This window comes from Telopea speciosissima, chromosome 6 (assembly GCF_018873765.1).
Source record: "Telopea speciosissima isolate NSW1024214 ecotype Mountain lineage chromosome 6, Tspe_v1, whole genome shotgun sequence".
Classification (NCBI taxonomy): domain Eukaryota; kingdom Viridiplantae; phylum Streptophyta; class Magnoliopsida; order Proteales; family Proteaceae; genus Telopea; species Telopea speciosissima.
The window spans coordinates 59081642-59106390 of record NC_057921.1 but is presented as its reverse complement, the minus strand read 5'-3'; the positions used below and the strand labels follow the sequence as shown (position 1 = coordinate 59106390).

At 39.2% G+C, this 24749-nt stretch overlaps 2 protein-coding genes across 2 annotated transcripts; both read left to right on the top strand.

Moving 5' to 3' along the window:
• Window positions 1-883: 883 nt before the first annotated feature.
• LOC122663925 (O-glucosyltransferase rumi homolog) lies at window positions 884-5403 on the top strand. Its single transcript, XM_043859594.1, has 6 exons — window positions 884-1017; window positions 1464-2023; window positions 3399-3591; window positions 4565-4629; window positions 4712-4922; window positions 5029-5403. The coding sequence occupies exons 1-6, from the start codon at window positions 916-918 to the stop codon at window positions 5383-5385; spliced, it is 1488 nt and encodes a 495-aa protein (XP_043715529.1). The 5' UTR covers window positions 884-915; the 3' UTR covers window positions 5386-5403.
• A 12747-nt stretch (window positions 5404-18150) lies between these two features.
• LOC122663923 (O-glucosyltransferase rumi homolog) lies at window positions 18151-20520 on the top strand. Its single transcript, XM_043859592.1, has 5 exons — window positions 18151-18731; window positions 18962-19154; window positions 19305-19369; window positions 19465-19675; window positions 20119-20520. The coding sequence occupies exons 1-5, from the start codon at window positions 18175-18177 to the stop codon at window positions 20479-20481; spliced, it is 1389 nt and encodes a 462-aa protein (XP_043715527.1). The 5' UTR covers window positions 18151-18174; the 3' UTR covers window positions 20482-20520.
• The last annotated feature ends 4229 nt before the right edge of the window (window positions 20521-24749 follow it).

The window sequence follows — 24749 nt, the reverse complement described above, 5'->3', positions numbered from 1 at the left end:
TTTTTATCCTCTCAAGTGTTGGATGGACTATTGAATTCTTAAGTGCAGCGTACAAGATAGTGCATCGCTATGCATTTGAGAGGATAAATTTCCTCAGGCCCATGTAAAGCACTTTCTGCCAAAAACAGAACAAAAAAAGGAAAGTTCTGATATTCTATTGGAACAGGGGATCCATTTGATCTCTGTTTTGAGCTTCACAGTACCGTGGGAATTTGGAAGAAAAGGCGTCATTGGGATCCTCTCTAATCTCTCCCTCCGCGCTTCTGTAGTTCTGCACATCCATTTTTGCTCACGGGGAATGCTTCTGTACAACTACCGCAGGTTCACGAGATGCCTTCTCTTTTGAGTTGTGATTAGCTCTCTCTCTTCCTCCTTCCCTGTTCTATCTTCTATATCTTATGGCCTTATGATTTATGTTTGGTTAGGTGAAAAGCTTTCATCTCTGTCTTATCTTGACGGAACTTCGCCAGCACAAATCAACAGATAAACTAGACGGAAATCATTCGAGAAGAGCAGAGCAGCAGACAAGCCATAACTAAGGTGAAGGTCTCTATTATGTTATAACTTGTAAGTTAATGTTTCATTCTGAACCTCAGTTTCCAATTCCAAAACACGAAGGGATGGGAAACTAGTTTGATTTGTATTATCAGCAAAAGTGAAGTGCAGGACAAAATAACTTCTGCTGATTTGAGGATCGGACTTGGAATTTCTTCAAGAGAGCTAGATCATGGAAGCAAAATGGGGAGAGTTCTGTGAAATGCGCCTGCTTTGCGGTCTCAGAGCGAAGTAAACTTTAGCTCGTCCGGAGATACTCCCCTTAAGTAGACAGTAGTGAGGTGGATGATAGGAAATCGAGAACTTGGAGAGAAATCTAACTGGTGGCTCGGATCTCGAATCTGTAGTCAATTTTCAGGGATGTTAAACCGGCCATTAAAGAAGGGAACTGCAAGAACAACTGTGCTCTTCATCATCGTCATTTTCATTGGCGCCTTTATCTGTGTCCGCTGGATCGACGTTGTAAGTTTCCCTTTACAAACCCCTAAAAGAAATTTCTGACATCTCTAAGCTCGAGAAATTAAAAGATTATTCTGTCCTCTTTTCTTATCTCAACATCCATCTTTGATTCTCGTTTATCCAAATCCATGAGTTAGCAATTTAGCATTCGTAATGAAGCCGGATCACCTGCAAAGTACCCTTGTGAGAGAGATATGGTGCTTCCATTAATGTTCAATGTTTCAAAACTGTCGGCAAAGAGATCTATTGTTGTTTAGTATTATCTGACACAGAATTTTTCTAGGCCAGGTAGTCGCCACTCTCTCATATACACCGACACTTGTCTCTTGTCACCAAGGTCGTCCCTGCCAGATTTCCATCACCATTGTATGACTTACACACAATCCACACCTACCAGTGCTGCTCAACTGCTGATATGGTGATTGGTGAATGTTGTTTTTCTTTTGCAGTCCATTAGAGGTGCTTCGAAGCAGAAAGTATTGGTAAATCCGAGAGTAATTCCTAAACATTCTCAGAGAGTTGAAATCCCACTTAACTGCTCCGCCGAAAACCGGACACGAAGCTGCGCTGCAAGCTTCCTAGCGACATTTCAGAGAGCAGACGATGAGAATTCAACATCGAGCTCAATTTGCCCTGATTATTTCCGGTGGATCCATGAAGATCTGCGGCCGTGGAAGGAAACGGGGATTACGAAGGAGATGGTGGAGAGAGGTAGAAAGACCGCTAATTTTAGGCTGGTGATCGTGAAGGGTAGAGCTTACTTGGAGACTTTCGTGAAAGCGTTCCAGACGAGGGACGTGTTCACGCTGTGGGGGATCCTACAGCTTTTGAACAGGTATCCGGGGAGGTTGCCGGACCTTGAGCTTATGTTCGATTGCGTCGACTGGCCTGTCATCCAAGCACGCCATTATCGAGGGCCCAACGCCACTGCCCCTCCACCCTTGTTTCGTTACTGTGGGGACGACTCGACCTTGGATATTGTTTTCCCTGATTGGTCTTTCTGGGGCTGGTAAGCTCTTGCTGTCTAGTTGGGCTCACGTTTACATACGCAAACGGTTCCAACTGTTCAGATGGAATCCATTTTAAGTGGGTCCCACAAATAAGAGAGTGGATTCCATCTAAACAGTTGAGAGCCATTCTCGTATGTGAATGTGAGCTGAACTCCTTTCCGTCCTCTCCCTCTCTCTCACACTTTCTTTATTGGCGCACTTTCTTCTTTATTTTGTTTTTTTTTTTTTCTGCAATGACAAAATTTTCCCGCAAATAGTCGAAATGAAATCCCGTTCTGATTAAACCGGATATTTTGAAAAAATACGATAACCTGATAACAAGATTTTCCTGCAAATCAGATAGTATTAGGCCATGTTTTAAAAGTCAAGGGAAAAAAAATTAAAATATTTTAAATTGAATAGAGATATACAAAAAAATAATCGTATTTTTGTCTTATTATGTTTTTCTTTATTTCAAACATAATCTAAGAATTTTCCTACTATTCAGTAATAGGAGGCGCCAAAATAGAATCTTGCTCCAATTGAGGATTTGAGAGAAGAGGATTTACAATACCAATGCTTCATCCTTGGTTTTCAAGGTAGCATACAAAGGTTTTGAACATTGGAGCAACCAAGGGTATTGGTTGCTCCAATTGAAAAGCACGTTTTGAAAAAATACAAAAAACTAAAGGAAGGGGATTATTCCATTTGCCTGACCAATAGAAAAATCGTTGCCCACTTTATAGGAAATTTTTTTCCAAACCTCTCCAGGGAGTCCAGCACGTCCAGGGAACATCCTGCCGTTGGGCTGTGCCGCACACATACCTAGGCATGTACCGAGATGTGTGCGACACAACCCAAACCTTGGATGCCTCTGGGCACTCCCTGAGTGTTGAGCTCCTTGGAGAGGAGCCAAATCCAAACCTAAGTGGGTTATTTGCAATAATTTGGATCCTCTATTGCCGCCTGTCTGTGCGGCCGGTGTGCAGCCTCACACAAAGAGGGTATGAACCCCACCCGGGCAGAGTACTCGGGCAGTGGGTTGAGAGAACGGTCCTATTTGCAAAACGATAGGGAAAGTTGATTATTCCGTTCCTTTACTTCATTTCGATGAGTACTAATTAGCTAGCTACTATCTTCCATTAGTGGAGGTGTAAGTTCAAACTTTAAAGGAAATGAAAAGGCAAAATCACTCTGAACTCTGAAGACTAGTGCAGCTGGGTCTGGTGTTCCCAACACTCGAACCATGTTTGATGGGTGAGATCCCTTGAACATAAATCTGGACGTTAAAGGAAATTGATGGTTGTGGTGTAGCTAGGGTAGGCTGCAGATCCATCGCTTTTCATGACCATCAGAGCTCAAACTGAATTGACCAAGCGTTGGCTGCTGGTGCAGGGCTGAGGTCAATGTAAGGCCATGGGAATACCTGTTGAAGAAGTTGAAAGAAGGAAACGGGAGGACCAAATGGATAGACAGGGAACCCTATGCTTACTGGAAAGGAAACCCAGACGTGGCTTCTACAAGGCAAGACCTCATGAAATGCAATGCCTCTGACAAAAAGGATTGGAATGCTCGGCTCTACAGGCAGGTAACACCTTCCTTTTAACTTTAGGGTTTGAGATGTTGAGAGTGATAGAGGTATATAGTCTCACATCGGTCATCTAGGTCATCTAGGACTGCGACTTTATATACCATTGGGTTAAGGGTGTCAATAGGTTGGGTGGATTTGGTTTGGTTTTGGTCAAGTTAAATTGGCGAAACTGAAATTAATCAAATCAAAATAAAAGAAGGTTTGATTTCGGTTAAGTTTACCATGTGTATATAACTATATAGATATACATAATTATGGAAGAAAACATGTATATATCTTTTTTAATTATTATTTTTGGTTTGGCATTGGTTTTAATTGGTTTGGGTTTGATCTCGATCTAATTCTTCATGTTTGGTGTGGTTTTTAGTCAAACCAGTGTGGCTTGGAATTCATTTAGTTCCGCAATACCACAACACGAAATTGATCTAATAAGCCTCGGTTCAATTCGGGCTAGTTCAGGTCGGTTTGGTCCGGTTTCACTGTTTCGGCAATATTTTGACACCCCTACAATATTGGGCTATTTCCACCTATTAGCTTAAGCTTTTGCATTGGATGCCCAAGTGGTATTTCGTGATCTATCCCATTGCTATCTAAGATAGGTTTGTTTATTGTCCTCCTTAATATGTATACAAGGACATGGAACGGTGAAATGTTGGGAATTAGAGAAATATAGTCTCACAAGAGTTATCTAGGGCCTTGAATGGAGAATGTATAGTTATTCTCCAATGATGTTTAACTACTAGAATAGATCTCCTACCATCCATGGGGTGTGGGGATTGACTCTGATGGTTAAACGTCATTGGAGAGGATCTGGACTCCCTTGAATGTGTTTGGCTATCTCCACCAAACAACTTAAGCTTTTGATTTGGACTTTAATAACTTAGGTTTTTGAATTAAACCGACCCCCATGTTATGTCAAAAAAATTTTCTTCAAACTTTTCATTGATTTGTAGATTTTGCTAATTTGCAGGATTGGATCCGTGAATCTCAGGAAGGCTTCAAGCAATCAGATTTGTCACGGCAATGCACTCACAGGTAATAATACAATCTAGTTGTTGCTTTTTTTTGTTTCAAGGGTTGAACATCAATGAAATCCTACTTTGAATATCGTACACAGATACAAGATCTACATTGAAGGGTCGGCATGGTCGGTTAGTGAGAAATACATTCTAGCCTGCAACTCTGTTACTTTTCTAGTAAAGCCTCGGTATTACGATTTCTTTACGAGAAATCTACAACCTATTCATCACTACTGGCCGATAAGGGAGGATGATAAGTGCAGATCTATTAAGTTTGCCGTTGATTGGGGCAACAATCACAAACAAAAGGTCGAAATGAAAAATCTTTTTAACTAAGACTTGAAAATGTTTTACATTCTATGTTATTTGTATCTGTATGAAATTTAGTCTGATCAAAGCTTTGAGGACATGGCAGGCACAGGCAATCGGAAAAGCAGCCAGTGAATTCATACAAGAGGAGCTGAAGATGGATTATGTTTATGATTACATGTTTCATCTACTGAATGAATACGGGAAGCTTTTCAAATACAAACCCACCGTACCTGAACAAGCCAGCGAGCTCTGTCCAGAGGTAATGGCTTGCTCTGCAGAAGGATTGGCGAAGGAGTTTATGATGGATTCCAGGGTGAAGGCTACTGAAGACACAAACCCATGTACCTTGCCACCTTCCTTTGACCCTTTATCTCTCCGAGTCTTCCTTAAGAGAAAAGCAAATTCAATACATCAGGTGGAGTTATGGGAGAAAAAATATTGGGACAATCTCAACATGTAACTGTAAACCTTGGTCTGTATTTTAACCACCGCATGTATTGGCATAGTGAATCCCAAGCGCACAAGAGGGAATACCTCGCAAGGAAGGAGAGGAATTGTGTGAGAGGGTGTGTACCACCGGCAATGTATACATCATGTCCCAGAATCCTCTGCAATGACATTTAACCATCAGAATCGAGCTCCCTCGATTCTGATTGTTAAATGTCATTGGAGAGGATCCGGGCTCCATGTCCCGCCCCTTGGTCTATTTATCCTTTTTCTTTTCCCTCTTGTATAGTGAATACACTTCATGAGTTAAACTTTGTTTAAGATCCATATTACATTGGTCCCTAATTGATTATAAGGTTATCAATCAAATTGGAGCCAGGACTTGTACCGAAGGGTGTCAATTCGTCGGTTCAGTTTGATTTAGGTCGGATGGAATCAATTTTAGACGTGTATTAGATCAAACCATTAAGGCAAAGTTTGGTTTGGATCGATTTTAGTTTGGTTTTGTGTCCTATTGAATGAATACTGTAGGAGAACAAACGCATCATGCCACTCTATTTAGTCTTCCATTTCGCTCCTAACAAGCAACGCTGTCTCGCTTGAAAGTAGTTGTGCACGCCTAACTCGGGCATAAGGAGCCTTGTCTTTCTTATTCTGGTGCAATGGTATAATTATGATTTTTTTTTTGTTATCAATTTGCCTTCGTGGGTTCTTATTGGTCCACTATCGGTTTTAGTTTGTTTTGATTTCTATTATAAAAGAAGCTGTTTTTCTCAAATTTTTGATATTTTTGTTCCACTTCGCTCAATTCGACTGGTCGGGCTTCAATTTTGGCTGATTACCTGTCTATAATTGTGATCAAGTTAATCAGGCTATGATCGGTCTTTAAAGTTTAAACAGGTAATTGGACTATAAATGAATTATAAACTGACCATAAATGATTTGATCAATCTATAAATGATTGGTCTAATTGGACTACAAATAGTTGGTCCCAATTGAATACCGATGTTGATCAGTTCGATCAAATTACCATTGCACTATAATCAAGCACGTACCATGAATGCCAGAATAATAATCGGTCTATGCCAAGTATGAGAGTGTACGTTTACTAACCAATCAACACAATTTCAAGCTTTTATGGATCGATTCCAAACGGACTTACCGTTGCAAGCCAGCTTTTGACACCCTTAATTAGAAAGCCAATTACCAACATTTCAAATGGTCCACAATATATTGTGCATTTCCTTTTTATCCTTTTAGCAGTCCAAAATTCAGGTTTGGATGCATATGCACTTCCCTCCCCACCCTCATTTTTCCCGTCATATTAATTTGTTAAAGTTTGATGATTAAAGAGGATGAAAAATTGGTTATTGACCAAATGTAATATAATTGATATCTTTTGAACGAAAACTTTGTTCAAATTTTAAAAGCCAAACTTTATTGTCTTATCAGTTATGGAAAATTAATGGTTGGAGAGCTTTTTGAGACTAACAAGCCTAAACTCCAAAGGGTGTATATGGAATGGTACCTTTCGGTACAATTTATAATCATCAATTTATAAAACTTGTTATTCCATTAAGAGACGAAAATCCTTGAGGGCACGATGATCATTTTGTAAACCCTTTATCTAGGTGCAGAAACCACGCATTGCATATGACCAAATAGCGTTGAGTTCTAGGATTAAATTGGATGAAAAACTAGTTATTGAACAACCTAACATGATTGATATCTTAGAACCGAAACTTAATCCAAACTTTATTGTCTCATGAGTTTATGGAGAATATTATTAATGGTTCGAATTTCTTGAGACTAACAGGTCTAAAGGGTGTATCTAGGCTGTTGCCTTTCGGTGCAATTTATGTACACGTGGCTGATCCAGAGTGGAGAGACTTAAAATGTGCTATAGCCCAACCATAAGCACAAATAATCAGCTTCGATGACCAATTTACATTTAACCCGTCCAATCTAATCATTAGTTGGCCAAATGTCGTCTTATGTTTAATGGATTAATATCTAATTACAACAAGGAAGCCATCCGAAGCGACTTCCAAATTTAAGAGCAAATGTTGGGGCCATGGTACCTAGAGTTACTACTTATTTATTATTGGTGATCGATTGAGTTGTGCTATATATTTCAACGTATTGGTTGCGGGTTCAAAATTTGGAAACGGGTTTCTCCTGCGAAGCAGGGATGTGGTGCACTAAGACAGTTTCTTTTTTTACTAATGTTTATAATCAATATTTTTCTATCAAAAAAAATAAAAAATAAATAATCAATATTTTAAATCTATTTGGTTATCACTTAAACCATGTGGTGGGTCCTGTCTGAATGGATTAGAGAGGGGTATTCCCGAATCCCGTTCCTATACAATAAGGGTGTGAGTTTATGATGACAGAAATTTTCAATAACAAGGTCAATCACCGGTGGTGAGCGTATTCTTCCTTTTCCTTCTCCCTGAAAGTGAAGGAAAACTTACGCCATAATTAATTGAACACTTAATAACATAACGTTCCCAAAGCAGTTAATTTCTTACAAGCTTTCCAACGTTAGATGGGTTGGTGGATTGTCGCTTATCTCATACATGAGAACTAAGCTTGTTTTAGATTTAAATATTTAGGGTGTTAAAGTGTAGTTCAGTCCGAATTGGTCTGCTTGATCAAAAACCACCCCGTTCAATTTAGATAGTTGAACTTATACAATAAGGGTGGGACTTTATGATGACACAAGAATTCAATCACAAGGTCATTCACTAATGGCAATTTGGATCCTCTACTGTCGAGCTGTCTGGTAGGATTGTGCTGCCTAGATACGGCGAGGCATGCAATGATCGCCTTATCCCTGTACGAGCACTTTATCCAAGTGGGAGTAAGGCGGTTATTGTGCACCTCATCATGTCTAGGCAGCACGATCCTACCGGGGCAGCTCGGCAGTAGAGGATTTGAATCCCACCAATGGTGAGTGTATTCTTCCTTATCCTTCTCCACTGCTAAAGGTGAAGGTGAAGGAAACTTTCACCTTAATTAATTGAATACTTAATTAACGTGATCCATCTTTCTTATAGGCTTCCCAACGTTAAATGTTAAACGTTAAACGGGTTGGTGGATTGTCTTATCTCATGAGAAGTAAGTTTGCTTTCGAATTCAATAATTGAGGGTGTCAAAGTTCAGCCCGAATTGGTCAGATCGATCAATACCAACACGTTCAATCCAGACCTAATTGGATTTTTATAACTTTTGTTTTCGGGTTGAGGTATTGAAAAAAAGAAAAAAAGAAAAAGGAACAGTAAGAAATCGGATCAAATTAGACCGAAACTGAAACTTGCACAACGATGTGGTTTCAAATTGACTAAATTAACAGAACAAAAATCGATTCAACTCAATCAAAATTGGACCAGACCGACCCGATTGATTGATACCCTAGAATTCCATCCTCCCCTAGCTTCGTTAGTGACTGAAATGCATGATCTGTAACAAATGACAATCCATCCATCCCCATCATAGAAGGTTGCAAGTAAAGTCACATTGTATCCGAATGTATAGTCAATAGTTATCATCGTTAATGTAGAATATTAAAAGGTAATTGAACGTTTACTACCCTTCTAGCCATCTTGATACCTCCTACTCCCAAACAACTGTTAACTCGGTTGGTTGGAGGCATTGCTAGTTCATTGCTAGTTGAGGGCATACCCCAGGAGGTTAAGGGACTCGGATCTCCTAAATTATATATTGTGCCAAAAAAGGCATCAATCTCTCCCCTCCCCTTCTAAGTTGTAGATTGTGGGTTTGTCTTAGTCTTCGCCCTTAACTTTAACTTGTAATTGGCCTGTGAGCCCATGTGTTTGGATAGACCAAAAAACAGAAAAGATGCCTCCTCCTCCCTGCATGTGGATGTAACTAGTCGAATTTCTGGAGTCAAATGATGTAAGGCAGTCGGCGCACAATAGGGTAATGAGTGTGCCACATTATTCAACACACCTCAATGGGTTTAAACAATATTAAAGTCCGGGAAATGGCTCTCACCGGCAGAACACAAACCCAGACTTTTTCATTTTAAAATCTGTGGTAGCCAAGAAGAGACAGTGGTAATTAAGAGGTTAAGTTCACAGTTCCAAAAGGCAATGCTCCTACCCGATTATTCGAGATCGGGTTAACAATTCTAAATTTTCTTCAATCAAAATCGAATTTTGTGGGTCTGTTTGAATCGTAATTGTCACACTGACAAGGTTTTCAACCTAGAGAGAGAGAGAGTCTGGATTCTTTCTCTTTCGATCCAGTAAAAACACTCTCTTTCGTGTATAAATATGATAGTTTAGTTTTTGTTTTTTCTCTTTACATTTCAATTTGTATGATCAATTTCTCTTTCTTCACCGATTGAAATGACCTGTTAGGAGGAATTAACATTGTGGATCCGTAAAGTTTGGATTCAAGAATTTATCAATAATCGAGAGAGATCGGGTGGTAGGCACCACATTAGAACAAAAAAATGACACAGAGGTGAGTCCACTGAATTTTTATTTTTTTCTCTTTTTCATATGGAATTTAGTTTTGGTTGCTTCTTCTTTTTAAAAGTGTTATATTAGGCATATACTGTAAGACAAAGCAGATATACAGAAATAGAGAAATACCTGTTATCACACACCAGTTGCAGAGTGAAACGAGCCAGAGAGGAAGAAGCACGGACAATCGAGTTGAGTCGTATCTGTAAGATACTTTCCTTAAGGATTTAGATGCCCCCTCTTCTGCAACGGGGTTGACCTTGCACCTTACCCTCCAAGATAAATACAACTCCTAAACGTATAGGTTGCGGAACCTAATACGAGTACCAGGATATCAAACGGCTATACAACCCTCTTATTACTTAAACGAAAATACGATTCGTCTGCGGAACGGAGCGGGGACAATACGTCTCGTTTTCTATATAAAAAACAGGCATGACATGGTGTATATATATAATCTTGGAGTACCCTTTCATGAAGGGATACATCCGTATGAATACAATGATATATGTATAGGGGTGTAACCCTTACATGGGAGGTGTGACCGTATGTATACCTCCACGTACAGGGAGGGGGTGTAACTATTCATATATATGTACGAATAGACAAGTGTGGTTCATCTATTAAACAAAACATTAAAACGCCTATAAGGTTTTGTCCACACCCCGACCCCGACCCGGACCCCGACCTCGACCTCGGCCTCGGCCACGGCCCGGCCTGGCCCGGCTCGGCTCGGCTCGGCGCGAGCGCGCGTGATTCAAAAGCACCCCAAGGACCCCCCACACACTAGAGAGTAGGGTGTCTTCCTCTCCAAAAGGCTCACACCTTAAGGAAACAATCCTATATATATACCCCTCAAGTAACTCTCCCACAACCAATGTGGGACTATTCTTGAGCTCAATTCTAGCATCTTGCACACAAGAGAGTACAACCAATTTCAAACAAAATAGAGGAGGGAAACAAAAAAAGGAGGGAATGAAACAAAACACAATTTTGAAACTTTGACACACACTTGAAAAAGTGCTTTTTGAAACAAGTGCTTTGACCCAAAGTGCATCTATAAAATAATAATACAACAATTCCCCCACAAGTTTCAAAATAGTGATACATATCGAGTGATAAGTATATTAGACATAGTAGGACACATCGTTGCGGGTGTCTTCGGGACTTGAACCTACACTAGGTCCGATGAACTACGCCACGAGTACAGTGAAGTCGACTTCTTGAACCTTTCCTCATCGGTGTAGCCGACTAGTTCACTGACCACATCCTACTAGTCGACCGTTTGTGATATCCCTTTTATAAAGATGGACATTTTTTAACTGGCCTTGTCCCTATCCTGGTCTCATAGATGTTTAGAGAATTCGCCTATAAAATTCTCATCGGTGGCGGCCTCACCTCCTACATCTATTTAGGTCGAGTCCATAGTGTGCACCACGTTAACACACCCCACTTTACATAAGATCCGACTAGATTAAGAGTCTATAAGACTCATCCTCCTTCCTTTGTGGTGGTACTACTTTTCCTATCTACCTAGAATGAGCAAAAATGTAGTAGTACTAGACAGGTCATCCGGTGACTTCGTTTGTACCCTTTGAACCTAATTCAGGAATTTACCTCTTCACATAGGTTGGGTGTCCATCACATGACCTATGTCACAGGCCTTAAGCTCATTCCCTTAGATGAATCATGAATTATTTTTGTAAGCAACGGTTTTGTGAAAACATCGGCTAAGTTGCTTTCGATTTCACAAAATCAATAGCTATTGTTCCTTCATTAATATCTTGCGTACAAAATTATGTCTTAGGCGGATGTGGCGCTTCTTTCCATTGTACATTTTATTCTTAGCTTTAGCTATTGCCGCTTGATTATCACAATGAAGTGATATCGAAGGCAATGGTTTTGGCCACAATGGAATATCTGCCATCAAAGTTCGAGCCACTCGCTTTAGTTCCGCCTTTTCCAAAGCTATAAACTCGGCTTCCATGGTGGATCTGTACCACGGATTGCTTTACCGATTTCCACGAAATCGCTCCACCGCCTAGTGTGAAAACATATCCACTAGTTGCTAATGTTTCCTTGGTATCTCAAATCCAATTAGCATCACAATAGCCCTCTAACACGGCTGGTCTTCCATCGTAGTGAAGGCCATAGGCTATCGTTCCTTTAAATATCGCAATAATCTTGTCATAGCATGCCAATGCTCTATACTTGGATTATGAGTGTATTGACTCAATTTTCCAAGCTGCTAAAGCGATATACTGTGCAGTGCAGTTCATTAGATATGTAATCTGAACCAATGATTTGTGAGTATTTCTTTTGGGAGACAAGTTCCCCTAAATTCTTTTGTAAAAACAATTAATGTCCAAAGGTGTTTTAACCGATGATAAATCATTATAACCATACTTCTTTAGTATGGTTTCAACATAATGGGATTGGGATAATATAATCTCTTTTTCTTTTCTCGATGATCTTAATTCCAAGAATTACATCAGCCTCCCCTATGTCCTTTGTATCAAACTTAGACATTAAGAAACCTTTAGTTTGCTTTACAATGTCTAAACTCGTTCCCATTATCAACATGTCATCTACATAAAGTACGATGAACACACCTTTGCCTTTATTGAACTTACTATACAAGCACCTATCAGCATCATTTATGAGAAAACCATTCGATACAAGTACCGAATCAAGTTTTTCATGCCACTGCTTTTGGAGCTTGTTTGAGTCCATAAAGTGATCTAACCAACTTACATACCTTGTGTTCTTGTCCAGGCACAACATAACCTTCAGGTTGCTTAATGTATATTTCTTCTACCAAGTCGCCATTTAGAAACGCTGTTTTCACGTCCATTTGGTGTATAACCAAATTATACATAGATGCAACAGCCATCATTACTCGTATAGTAGTTATTCTTGCTACTGGAGCAAATGTGTCAAAGTAATCTATATTCTTCTTTTGTCTAAAGCCTTTTACTACTAACCGGGCTTTAAACTTATCTAGTGATCCATCTGGTTTCAATTTCTTTCGAAATATCCACTTAGTGTCCAACACTTTGGAACCTTTAGGTAAGTCAACTAATATCCATGTGTGATTGGCTAAAATAGAATCTAGTTCACTTTTGATGGCCTCTTTTCAAAACACGGCATCTAAAGATGTCACCGCTTCTTTATACGATAAAGGATCATTGTCTAAAAGATAGACAACCCAATCACCATCCGAAAAAGTAGCTTTCTTTTGCCTTTTACTCTTCCGTAATTAACTTGAATCACTAGATATAGATTCAATATTCTTTGACACTTCTTGGCCAAAAGATGATACACTACTATCAACCTTCCTTTCTAATAGGTTAGACTTAAGAGGAAATACATTCTCAAAGAATTCTGCATCCCTTGACTCAATGATATCATTTTCGTCAAACACATCATCTATGGTTTTAATAACCATAAATCGATATGCAGTACTGTGAGCTGCATATCCAACAAAAACACAATCACATGTCTTTGGTCCTAGTTTCCTTTTCTTTGGTTCTGGTATAGCCACTTTGGCTAGACAACCCCATACCCTTAAATGCTTTATGGTAGGTTTTCTTCCATACCATAATTCAAAGGGTAACAATCCGATTTTCTTGTGCGGAACTCTATTTAAAATATAACATGCCGATAACATGGCATCCCCCCACATGTTTAGGGGTAACCCTGAGCTTATGAGCATTGAATTCATCATTTCCTTCAATGTTCGATTCTTCCTTTCTGCCACCCCATTAGACTCAGGTTGATAAGGGGCGGTGGTCTCATGAATAATACCATGGTCCTCACAAAGCGAGAAAGATTAGAGTATTCGAACTCTCATCGGTTCTAAGCCTTTTCACTTTCCTCCCTAATTGATTTTCCACCTCGCCTTATAGGATATAAAAGCATTACTTGCTTCATCCTTGGACTTAAGAAGGTAAACCATGGTAAATCTAGAGTGGTCATCTATGAATGTAACAACATATTTTTACCTCCTCTAGATTCAAGTGACTTATAGTCACAAAGATCACTATGCACTAAATCAAGAAGGCCACTTTGTCGTTCCATTGACCTATGTGGTCTTTTAGTGAATTTTGCCTCCACACATGTGGGGCACTTTGTCAATGGTTGCTTAATATGATTGTCTATTAAGCCTTTCTTATGCATATAAGAAATATAAGATGCATTGCGGTGACCTAATCTACCATGCCATAAATCATAATAATCAATAAAGTAAGCGGAAGAAGCACTAGGCTTTTCTTTTATTATCTCGAAAACACTTAGTACAAATAAACCATCGCTAAGATACCCTTGCCCACAAATACATCATTTTTCGAACTACAAGCTTGTCGGACTCAAAAAGTAACTTCATTCTGCCTTGTTGAGAAGCGGCCCGAAATAAGATTGCGTCTTATTTCTGGCACATGCGAACATTGTCCAAAACAAGTATCTTTCTGAAGAGAGCTTCAAAGTAATTTTCCCTTTGCCGATAACCTTGGTTGGTGAGTTGCCCATATAGACCTTATCATCTAAAATAGAATAACTCAAAAAAGAGTTTGGTCCCCACGAGATGTGCCTCGTAGCACTGTGTCAATTATCCATCATTTGGTTTTTCAACCAAAAATACTTGATTATCATTGCTGCAAATACTTCCTCTTAAGAAGATTGACTTTTGCCTTATCGCAAAACCTTCTTCTTGTTCTGCAGTCTTTCTTGAAGTGACCCGCTTGCCGCACATGAAGCAATTTCCTTTCTTCCTCTTTGAGTTTGAACTTTTACGAACAGGGATTGCCTTTCCTCTTAAGATTTGGTTTCTTCTCTGTTTCCACGGATGGGCATTGGATCGAATGTATCCAATGGGCTTTTCACCTTTGTCTTTAATGCGGTTCCGTTCCTCTATTTTGATGCGAACTACCACCGATCAAAAGACCAGTCCTTCCTCTTGTGTTTCATTGTAGTTTTGAAATCCTTCCAAGAGTCGGTAGTTTATCAATTAAAGAACTCGTGACAAACAGATCTGGTAAAATCATGTTCTCTTTAGCTAAATTCCCAACCATAACCTGGAATCTGTCTACTTGAGAAGAGATGGTTTCACCTTGATCATCCGGAAGTTCAAAAATTTGACACCACATACTTCTTTAAGCCAGCATCTTCCGAGTATATTTGTTGACCAAAGCATTCCAAATCATGTAGGCATGATCAAAGGAATTGTAAACATTATCACAATTCATTCGATAGAGCATTGAGATCTCTGTTCTTGCATTGAAAATCGCTTGATCCAAGCAAGCCTCTTCATATCGAGATCAATATCCTCACTATCCGGAGGCTTGGGATCGTCAATGCAAACGCCACCCCTATTTGCGTTAATGCAAATAGCATCATCTGCTTCCACCGTTTAAAATTCGCCGGTGAACTGTGCTATCTTATCAAACTACGAGACTATTCTCGGTTTCTCCATACTTGGTTGTATGGTAGCAGCGATTTTTGGGCACGGCGAGGGGGGAAGGTCCACGATGCAGTAGTATCCACGGTATTATCCGACCATAGTCTTACAGAAAATAAGCCAAATAAGATCTAAATCCTTAAGATTGTTATATTAGGTATAAAGCGTAAGACAAAGCGAGATATACGAAATAGAGAAATACTGTATCACACACCGATTGCGAGTGAAACGAACCAGAGAGGAAGAAGCACGGACAATCAAGTTGAGTCGTATCGTAAGATACTTTCCTTAAGGATTTAGATGCCCCTCTTACGCAGCGGGGTTGACCTTGCACCTTACCCTCCAAGATAAATACAACTCCTAAACGTATAGGTTGCGGAACCTAATACGAGTACCGAGGATATCAAACGGCTATACAACCCTCTTATTACTTAAACGAAAATACGATGTCTGCTCGAACGGAGCGGGGACAATACGTCTCTTTTCTATATAAAAAGGCATGACATGGTGTATATATATAATCTTTGGAGTACCCTTTCATGAAGGGATACATCCGTATGAATACGGGTAATATACGTACGGGGTGTAACCCTTACATGGGAGGTGTGACCGTATGTATACCTCCACGTACAGGAGGGGGTGTAACTATTCATATATATGTACGAATAGACAAGTGTGGTTCATCTATTAAACAAAACATTAAAACGCCTATAAGGTTTTGTCTACACCCCGACCCCGACCCCGACCCCGACCTCGGCCACGGCCCGGCTCGGCGCGCGCGCGCGATTCAAAAGTACCCCAAGGATCCCCCACATACTAGAGAGTAGGGTGTCTTCCTCTCCAAAAGGCTCACACCTTAAGGAAACAATCCTATATATATACCCCTCAAGTAACTCTCCCACAACCAATGTGGGACTATTCTTGAGCTCAATTCTAGCCTCTTGCACACAAGAGAGTACAACCAATTTCAAACAAAATAGAAGAGGGAAACAAAAAAAAGAAGGAATGAAACAAAACACAATTTTAAAACTTTGACACACACTTGAAAAAGTGTTTTTTGAAACAAGTGCTTTGACCCAAAGTGTATCTATAAAATAATAATACAACAAAAAGTAATGAAAAGAGGTTTTGGGAGGATGAGGTTAAGAGCATGATTGAAGCTGGTTGGTTCTTCATTGGCTTCTTCTAATAGTTGGACACGTGAAGTCGCCCAAAGAAAAGAGGAAACTTTAACAAACACACAAGGTGGAGGTCCCCACAGAGTAGCCGCAGCAGCCAACATAGACTTCGTCGTTTCCAATCAGAGAGAGAGAGAGAGAGAGTAATTTGTGAAAAATTCTGAAGAAACACTTTCTGCATTACAGCAGCTACAGAGCTTCGGACTGAAGTAGTCACCAGAGAGGAGAAGAGGTCTGAGTGAGGTGGCTGATCGTTTGGAATGTATAGTGGCAGTTACAGGTAGGTGGGTAAGAAAGAATATGAGAAAGCACACGCAGAGATTTCTGAGATTGTTCGGTGAGGCATCTGGGCTTCTTCACCATTTATCAAATCGAAAGAAGGGACGGGCAAGAGTAACCCTGCTTTTCGTTTTCATCATCGTCGTCGGCGTCTGTGTTTCTGCTCTCTGGATTGACACTGTAAGTCCCTTCTTTAAAACCTTCCAAGAGAAAATTTTTTATACAGACATAGCGGACTAGATCAACCTAGCTATTCCGGCAAAAGTATTTGGTCGATCGTGTGCAAAGAAGGGAGATTTTCTAAAAAGACAGCTTCGTTGTGCTCTGTCTGAAATCGATAATTTCCATAACAATTCCATGACTTTTCCAGTTTCCATGGCTGCATCCAATTCTTGGTAGATTTTAGCAAAAAACTAAAAGGTCTCCCTGACTTTCTTTCTTTCTCCTTCTGCAAGGAATCAATGCACGAATTTCAGGTCGCCGCCTTGTAGAACATTCTATTTACCAAAAATAGCCCTGAAATGCTTTGGTTTTCAAGTTTGCCATCACTAGCGGGTGTGAGCAGAGGGTTGAAAAGATATCTAGGGGTATTTATGTGAATAAGAACTAAAAAATGTTATTACGAAAATACCCTTATATAACCTACCTTTTGTAGTACCCCATTCTTTTTTGGTAGAAGTAGTACCCCCATTCAAATAGGTTGAGTATGGACTAATGGACGGGCCCAGACCCGATATTAGACCCATACGATAAGAAAAATACACTGGTATTCAGGGTTTTAGTTCACCCTCCTTTTTTGTTGTTTGTTTTTTTGTGTGTGTGGGGTAAAAAAAGGGTTTTAGTTCACAATATCGGCATTTGAGTATCAGACAGTTTAGAAATTGATATGTATCTCATCTGTATTAATTTTTATCAGACGATTTTACCCTCAAAGATACTAATATTGTACCTTTTGTCACCATTTTACCTTCTGTCTGTCTACTGTATCATCGTTCTTATATTGGCCAGATATCGCCATTGGTGCAGGATCCAGGTCCTCTCCAACGAGCGGACCCAGCCGTGGGATCCCTCATTGAACGGATGCCTACCAATTAGGAGAGGAGCAAGACGCCGTTAGTGTGTGTCTGATTCCTTAAACCCTACCTCTTAATTCTATACCAATATGGATATCGATAGTGACCAATTTGGTATCCAATGTGTTAGAAATCACTGGCTCTGGGGGCCGGACTACCTTTTGGGACTCTGGAGACTTGTTGTGGTCCCTCATAATTGCTCTTATGCCCTCATAATAATCTCATACACCCAATTTGAATTTTATATATGCCGTTGGATTGACCCTATAATTTTTCTCCTCCTCTGGTTTTTTAAAGTCTATCATAGGCGGCTCAAGCTCCATGTTAAAGCAAGTCAAAGCAGTGCAAAGCACAGATACACCAAAACAATCAACAATCCCTCCACGTCGACCTGAAATTCCACTCAACTGCTCGGCCGGGAACTTGACACGGACATGCCCGGCAAGCTTTCCGACGTCATTTGACGATAACAAGAATGCAACTTCTTCTTCTTCAGAGTGTCCGGAATATTTCAGGTGGATCCACGAGGATCTAAAGCCATGGAAGGATAAGGGTATAACAAGGGAGATGGTGGAGAAAGCGAGGAAGACAGCAAAATTTAGGCTTGTGATTGTGAATGGGAAGGTTTACGTTAAGAAATACAGCGATGCAATTCAAACAAGGGATGAGATAACGTTGTGGGGTATTCTACAGCTGTTGAGAAGGTATCCTGGGAGGTTACCGGACTTGGACCTCATGTTTGACTGTGATGACAGACCTCTCGTTCAAGAACGCTACTATAGGGGTCCCAATGCAACGTCACCACCTCCACTCTTCCGTTATTGTGGGGACCACTGGACCCTCGATATTGTCTTCCCTGATTGGTCCTTTTGGGGTTGGTAAATGCTTCTTCTTCCACCCTCTTTTGGTTTCCTCTTTTAGGTATTCGTTTTTCTGAATGGGTCATGCTTAAATACTGAAGAAAGCCCAGGCCCAATCTCTCAAGGCTTAGCTACTTTATGGGCCAGTCCATTGATCTGAGCCCAAGGCCCAGCCCCATATTGAATGTATTTTTTTTCAATATATCACTTCAACAATGATCAACTTAAACAATTTGGTTATGGAACAGGCACGAGATCAACATAAAACCATGGGAAACAATTCTCAAGGAATTGAAAGAAGGAAATGAGAGGACCAAATGGATTGACAGGGAACCTTACGCATATTGGAAAGGGAATCCATTTGTGGCTCCCACAAGGCAAGACCTCTTGAATTGCAACGTATCCGAGAAACAAGACTGGAATGCTCGTCTCTATATACAGGTACGTACAAGCATGATGACTACTTCCTTATTGAGTCCATCAATGCTTCTGTTAGTTTTAATTTCCCCCAAGAAAAGTGTATGATATTACTCCTTCTCCTCAAGTAAATATCTTTCTATATATATTGTAATACTTAGCAAGCATTTACAGGATTGGATCGGTGAATCTCAAAAAGGTTACAAGCAATCAAGTTTAGCTGATCAATGCACTCACAGGTAAAAAAATAAAATTTTTTGACAATTTGTGTCTTTCTTAATTTCTACCTTTATAGGAGTAACTTATTTCTTTTATTTTGGGGAATTTCATTTAGATATAAGATTTACATTGAAGGATGGGCTTGGTCTGTTAGCGAGAAATACATCTTAGCTTGTGATTCTCTTACTCTGATGGTAAGACCTAGATTCTACACGTTTTTCTCAAGAGGTATGCTTCCCATGCGTCACTACTGGCCAATAAAGGACGGCGACAAATGCAGATCTCTTAAGTTTGCCGTGGAATGGAGTAACAATCACACCGAAGAGGTCTCTCTCTCTCTCTCTCTCTCTCTCTCTCGCCCCTTCTCCCCCTCTTCGCATACAACAATCATACAATGGACATAGGGATTTATATGGTTCAGCAAGATTGCTTAAGTATACGATGAGATGAGATCTACTTCACTATCAATAGAGAATAGGGTTATAATCGCTTATCATCACACCACATCTCTCAGATTGCATTACAAAGAACCCTCACATACAAACTTATAGTGAAACCTATACAAGAATTTTGCCAAAATACCCATATAGTGAAGCCACTGGGCCTCAAGAGCTCTCAGGGGCTTTGGGCCCTATGGCTTCTAAAGGGGCCTTTATAATCAACCTACTTATGTAATAGACCAAATACAAGACATTGTACTCCCAGCATATCTCTCTCTCTCTCTCTCTCTCTCTTGAAGGGTTTTTTTGTTTTTTTGACTGATGACCAGGCAGAAGCCATTGGGAAGGCAGCGAGCAACTTCATACAAGATGAGATGAAGATGGAATATGTGTATGATTACATGTTTCATCTATTGAATGAATACGCAAAGCTCCTCAGATACAGACCTACTGTACCTGAAGATGCCATGGAATTATGTTCAGAGACGTTGGCATGTCCAGCAACAGGTAGAGAGAAGACGTTCATGATGGAATCCATGGTTAAGTTTCCAGCAGAGACAAGTCCATGCACGATGACGCCTCCTTTTGATTCTCAAGAGCTTCAAGCCTACTATAAGGGAAAGTACGGTTCAATAAATCAAGTACAGAGATGGGAGAAGAGATACTGGGAAAGTCAAAATAAACAAATTTAGAGAGGTTTCCCCCTACATACGAGGTAAAATTGCTGGTCAAAAAAGTATAACATACATTAAAATATTTAATTACGGTCATTTATTTTTAACTTACTAAAATTATAACATTTTCTATTAACCATATGGGCAAGAGATCGTTATCTGATCGTGTAGCGTTTGCATCAGCGCAGGGGCAAATAAAAGCACATACAGAAAGAACATTTGACTGAATGTGTTTTTTAGTTCACTCCAATGTCTAGGCACATGAACCCCATACAATCGGGTTTTTTTTATTCCCTAAACATATATATGGGTCTAGGTGCAATGGTAAATTGCACTATTGCAACTAACCACGCATTCATTGTTTTTTTATTTATATCTATATGAGTCTTGGTGCAATGATTAAATTGCGCAATTGCAACCATCAGATTGCAGGTTTATACATTTGCCCCTCCTAAACCTTGTGGCATTCAAAATCCTAAAAAAAAAAAAAAATTCAATGTGAGATTATTTACCAACGATACTGCATTCCATCGCATGGAAACCGGACAGGATGGAAGGGTTTAAGAATTAAGCTGGCCGTCGAGGGCTCGAGAACCGTTTGTAAGATGACTTTTTTGGTTAGTGACACTTGTTATCCGCATGAATGGCTTTCTATAGTTTTTGTGACTTCGAGAGATTCTGGGTTTACAAGCGTCCAATGCAAGATCTCTCTAGCTATAAGAAAAGTTAATGTATTCTAATTCTCTGAGGAATTCTCCTTTTGGAACTTGTGGAGAATTTTTCCAACAACGGATTGGTATCCAATTAAGCAAGAAGTCCGTGATCATAATCACATATATGTCTAGGGATTATTTGGTTCTGCCATTGGGAGTTGGACAGTTAAATTAACTGGTTTATTGATTTGAAATACTCTTATTAATTTAATGTTTTAATAATCGCACATGAAGTGGTGTTTGATACATGAGATGGATCTTTAATTAGGTAAAGAAAGCATTAAATTAAGCACCCGTGTCAAAGTAGCAAAATCCTTAATAATATACTATGGAAAGAAAGTTTCATCAACAATGTGGGATTGTTTGATGCTTAATGACTTCACCATAAAGAAGGGGAAACACCAAAACAATTTTGACACTTGTTTTCTTGGTTCCCACAAAAAAATATCTTGTTTTTTTCTATGATCAACCGAACAACATGGATACTGGAGGGAGAATTGAAACATCTTTCCTCATTTTTCTCTTCCTTCGGTATCCACTTTTTCACATTATCTTCTTGGGAATGCAATCAAACACAAGAGTTGCATCTGATTTTACATTTTAAAAAAGGGTAGGGGTTTTTTGGCCCCCGGAGTAGGGAAAATTATCGCCTCAATTTGCCTATTCGTCAAACCTCCATTCCCTCTAACAGAGGGAGGTGGATCCTATCTGGGCAGTGTATTCGGGCAGGAGGTAGGGTGGTCATTTTCACTCCCCTATTAGATGGAATTAAGGAAATTGAAAGACAGACAAATTGAAGGGATAAAGCTCCCCGGAGTAGAGGGTACATTACAACCTTTTACTCTCTATCTCTCTTCCTCATTTGAGGTGCTAGCACATCCTTTACTTCTAGGTTGGAAACATTATCTCTAGGAAAAAAGAGAGATTATTGATCTGTATTAGCTTTGTATATTCACATCAGATAAGCTAGAGGGGAAAATGTTTCTTTAAATGGGTGAGAGTGTACAACATGACACTTATTAATGATGTGAGAGAAGAAAACATGTGTGAGATAACATATAGATAAGGCGTCTCGTATACACTATTTTCTTTTAAAAATCCCAAGGTCTTGGTTGGTTTGGGAATTTTTCCCAAAAGAACACACACAAACATGAAAATTGAAAATAGTAGGGACTTGGCTTTCCTCCATCGTGACAGGAATAGGAGGAGCCAGCCCAACCAAAACAGGGGAGTTTGGTCATTTCATAGTAGGGGGCCCGTCTATGAAATGACCCAAACATCTCTATTTTGGCTGGGTTGGATCCTCCAGCTCCCCCCACAATTGGAGGAGAGCCAAATTCAAATAGTAGAGAAGATGTGAGGTGGAGATGTAAAAGAACAATGCGTATTTAAAACTTGTAATTAAATGAAAGGAAATGGTTTTTCACGTTGACCATGTGGGTGTAGGGAGAGATATTCGATACGCTACATTTACCATAACAAAGAGAGAGAATGTCAATGTAAGAGGGAATGGAAAAATATCTCCACACAATCGACATGAGGGTCTTTATCTCTAAAAAATGATTTATTGTTTTCTATGGTGGTTAATATTTCTTTCTTTTTTTTTATTTTTAATATATTGGTATCAAATTTTTCCAGTCGTATTGAATGATAGTTTTGACTTCGTTAATAAAAAATGGAAAAATATGATCCAAAAATTTAATCATGAGATCGGTTCACCGCTGGAGGAGGCATTCTTCCTTCTCCAACACTGGTGAAGTAAAAAATGTAAAACTTTTGCCTTGGAGTCTTTTTGTTTTTTTTGGTAAATTTGCCTTGGAATCTTTAATCAGAAGAATAAAAGCGGTTCCAAATCATCCAGGAGTCGTTCTCGTCATTTAATGAGTCGCCTAATTAGTTAAAAGGAAACAACAGAGATGAGAGATGATTGGTGTGAGTGGAGCTTCGAGGAACTAACTGGTGGGTGGGCCCACACGTGCTAGACTGTTATTGCAAAGCGTGTTGAGTCTAACAGTCAACGGTCAATCAAAAGGAAACGATTAAGTAGTTGTTGGCGGCCAGCCAGCCACAAGTCTTCTTCGCCTCCTCTAGTCTAACATTTTGAAATGGATTTTTTTTTTTTTTGTTTTTTCCCCCTCTTTATTGTACGTATCATGAATATTCTCATATAAACAAATAACTTCGGCGTTTGGTCTACTCTACGCACTGAAATACGCAACTCTCCGGAAGAGATAAATACTTTTAAATAATTTTGGTTTTTGGTAAAATAGGGACAGTAGTAGCAAAGTTGGGTAGGTACCATTGACCCTCTTATAACTGCTGATCAGTTTTCACATTGGCATGTTTCTTGTAATCACGGCTCCAAATGCCTCCAATCAACTAAGACTGTCAATTGGTTTGGTTCCGATTTATTTGGTTTGGTTTCGGTTCAACATATAACATGTGGAAATCAAAAATGAAATTGAAATTGAATAGGAACTTATTTTTCAAATCAGAATCGAATCAATTTGATTCGATGTGATATCTGACTTAATATTCATTTTGACCCATTTTGTATTTGGTTTGGGTCAATTTTTTATATCTTAAAAAATAAATATTATAACCAATAATTTTTTCCCTAAATTAAAAAAGAATATAATTTAGCATCTGCATTGATTAAAACATTAAAAAAATACAATTAATTCGGTTCTTTATTTGATTGCGTTAAAAAATGGGTAGCTGATTTGGTTTGACGGTTTCAATCATGAAACAAAAACCAATATGGGAAAAAAATTCTATTTTGAAAATAAAAACCAAATCAATTTGTTTTGGTTCAATTGGGTTCGATTTAAATGACCGGTTTCACTTTTTTATTTTGATTCTAAATTAACACCCTTACAATCAATCCCTCATCCAAAAAAAAAAAAAAAAGTCTTATTGTCATTCAGGAGATATTCTTATCACTTCATGTGGGGTGAAGTTTGTGTTTAATTAACGTTGAGTTTTAATCCAGGAACCATGAACTTGATTGTCATTTAGGATGTTTTGTAAAAGATTCTCTTTTTTCTACTATAAAGTTTCAGTTCATTTCTTATATATCAATAGAGAGGCTCACTTCCTGGCTAAAGGGGCTTTTGTTTCTGGGGTTGTCCCGCGGATGGTGGATACATCCATCTCCGTCTTGTCAATTTTGCGTTTTTGGGGAGGAGTTTCTCTTCCTCTAAGTTTCTAGTATTTTTTATTAGAATAAAGATGTCAATCAGTTCAATTTCAGTGTGAGATATATTTTGATAAAGTGAAATCAAAATTGAACTGTATAGGAATCAATCAAAATTGAAATTGTTTGGTATACGATTCGATGTTACTGATTTCTATGTTTTTGTTATCTGGTTCATAATCGATTTACATACGGTTTATAGCGTTAAGTTTTGGGAAACGATAATGAAAATAACCTTAACTTTTCATACCCTATATATTCTTGTGTTTCCCCATTCTCTCTCGATCTCCTCCACTCATCCTTACCACGCCTATATGATAAAAAAAAACCATCTCATCTTCACATGTCCTTTTCCATTTTTGTTCCCTGGTTTACCT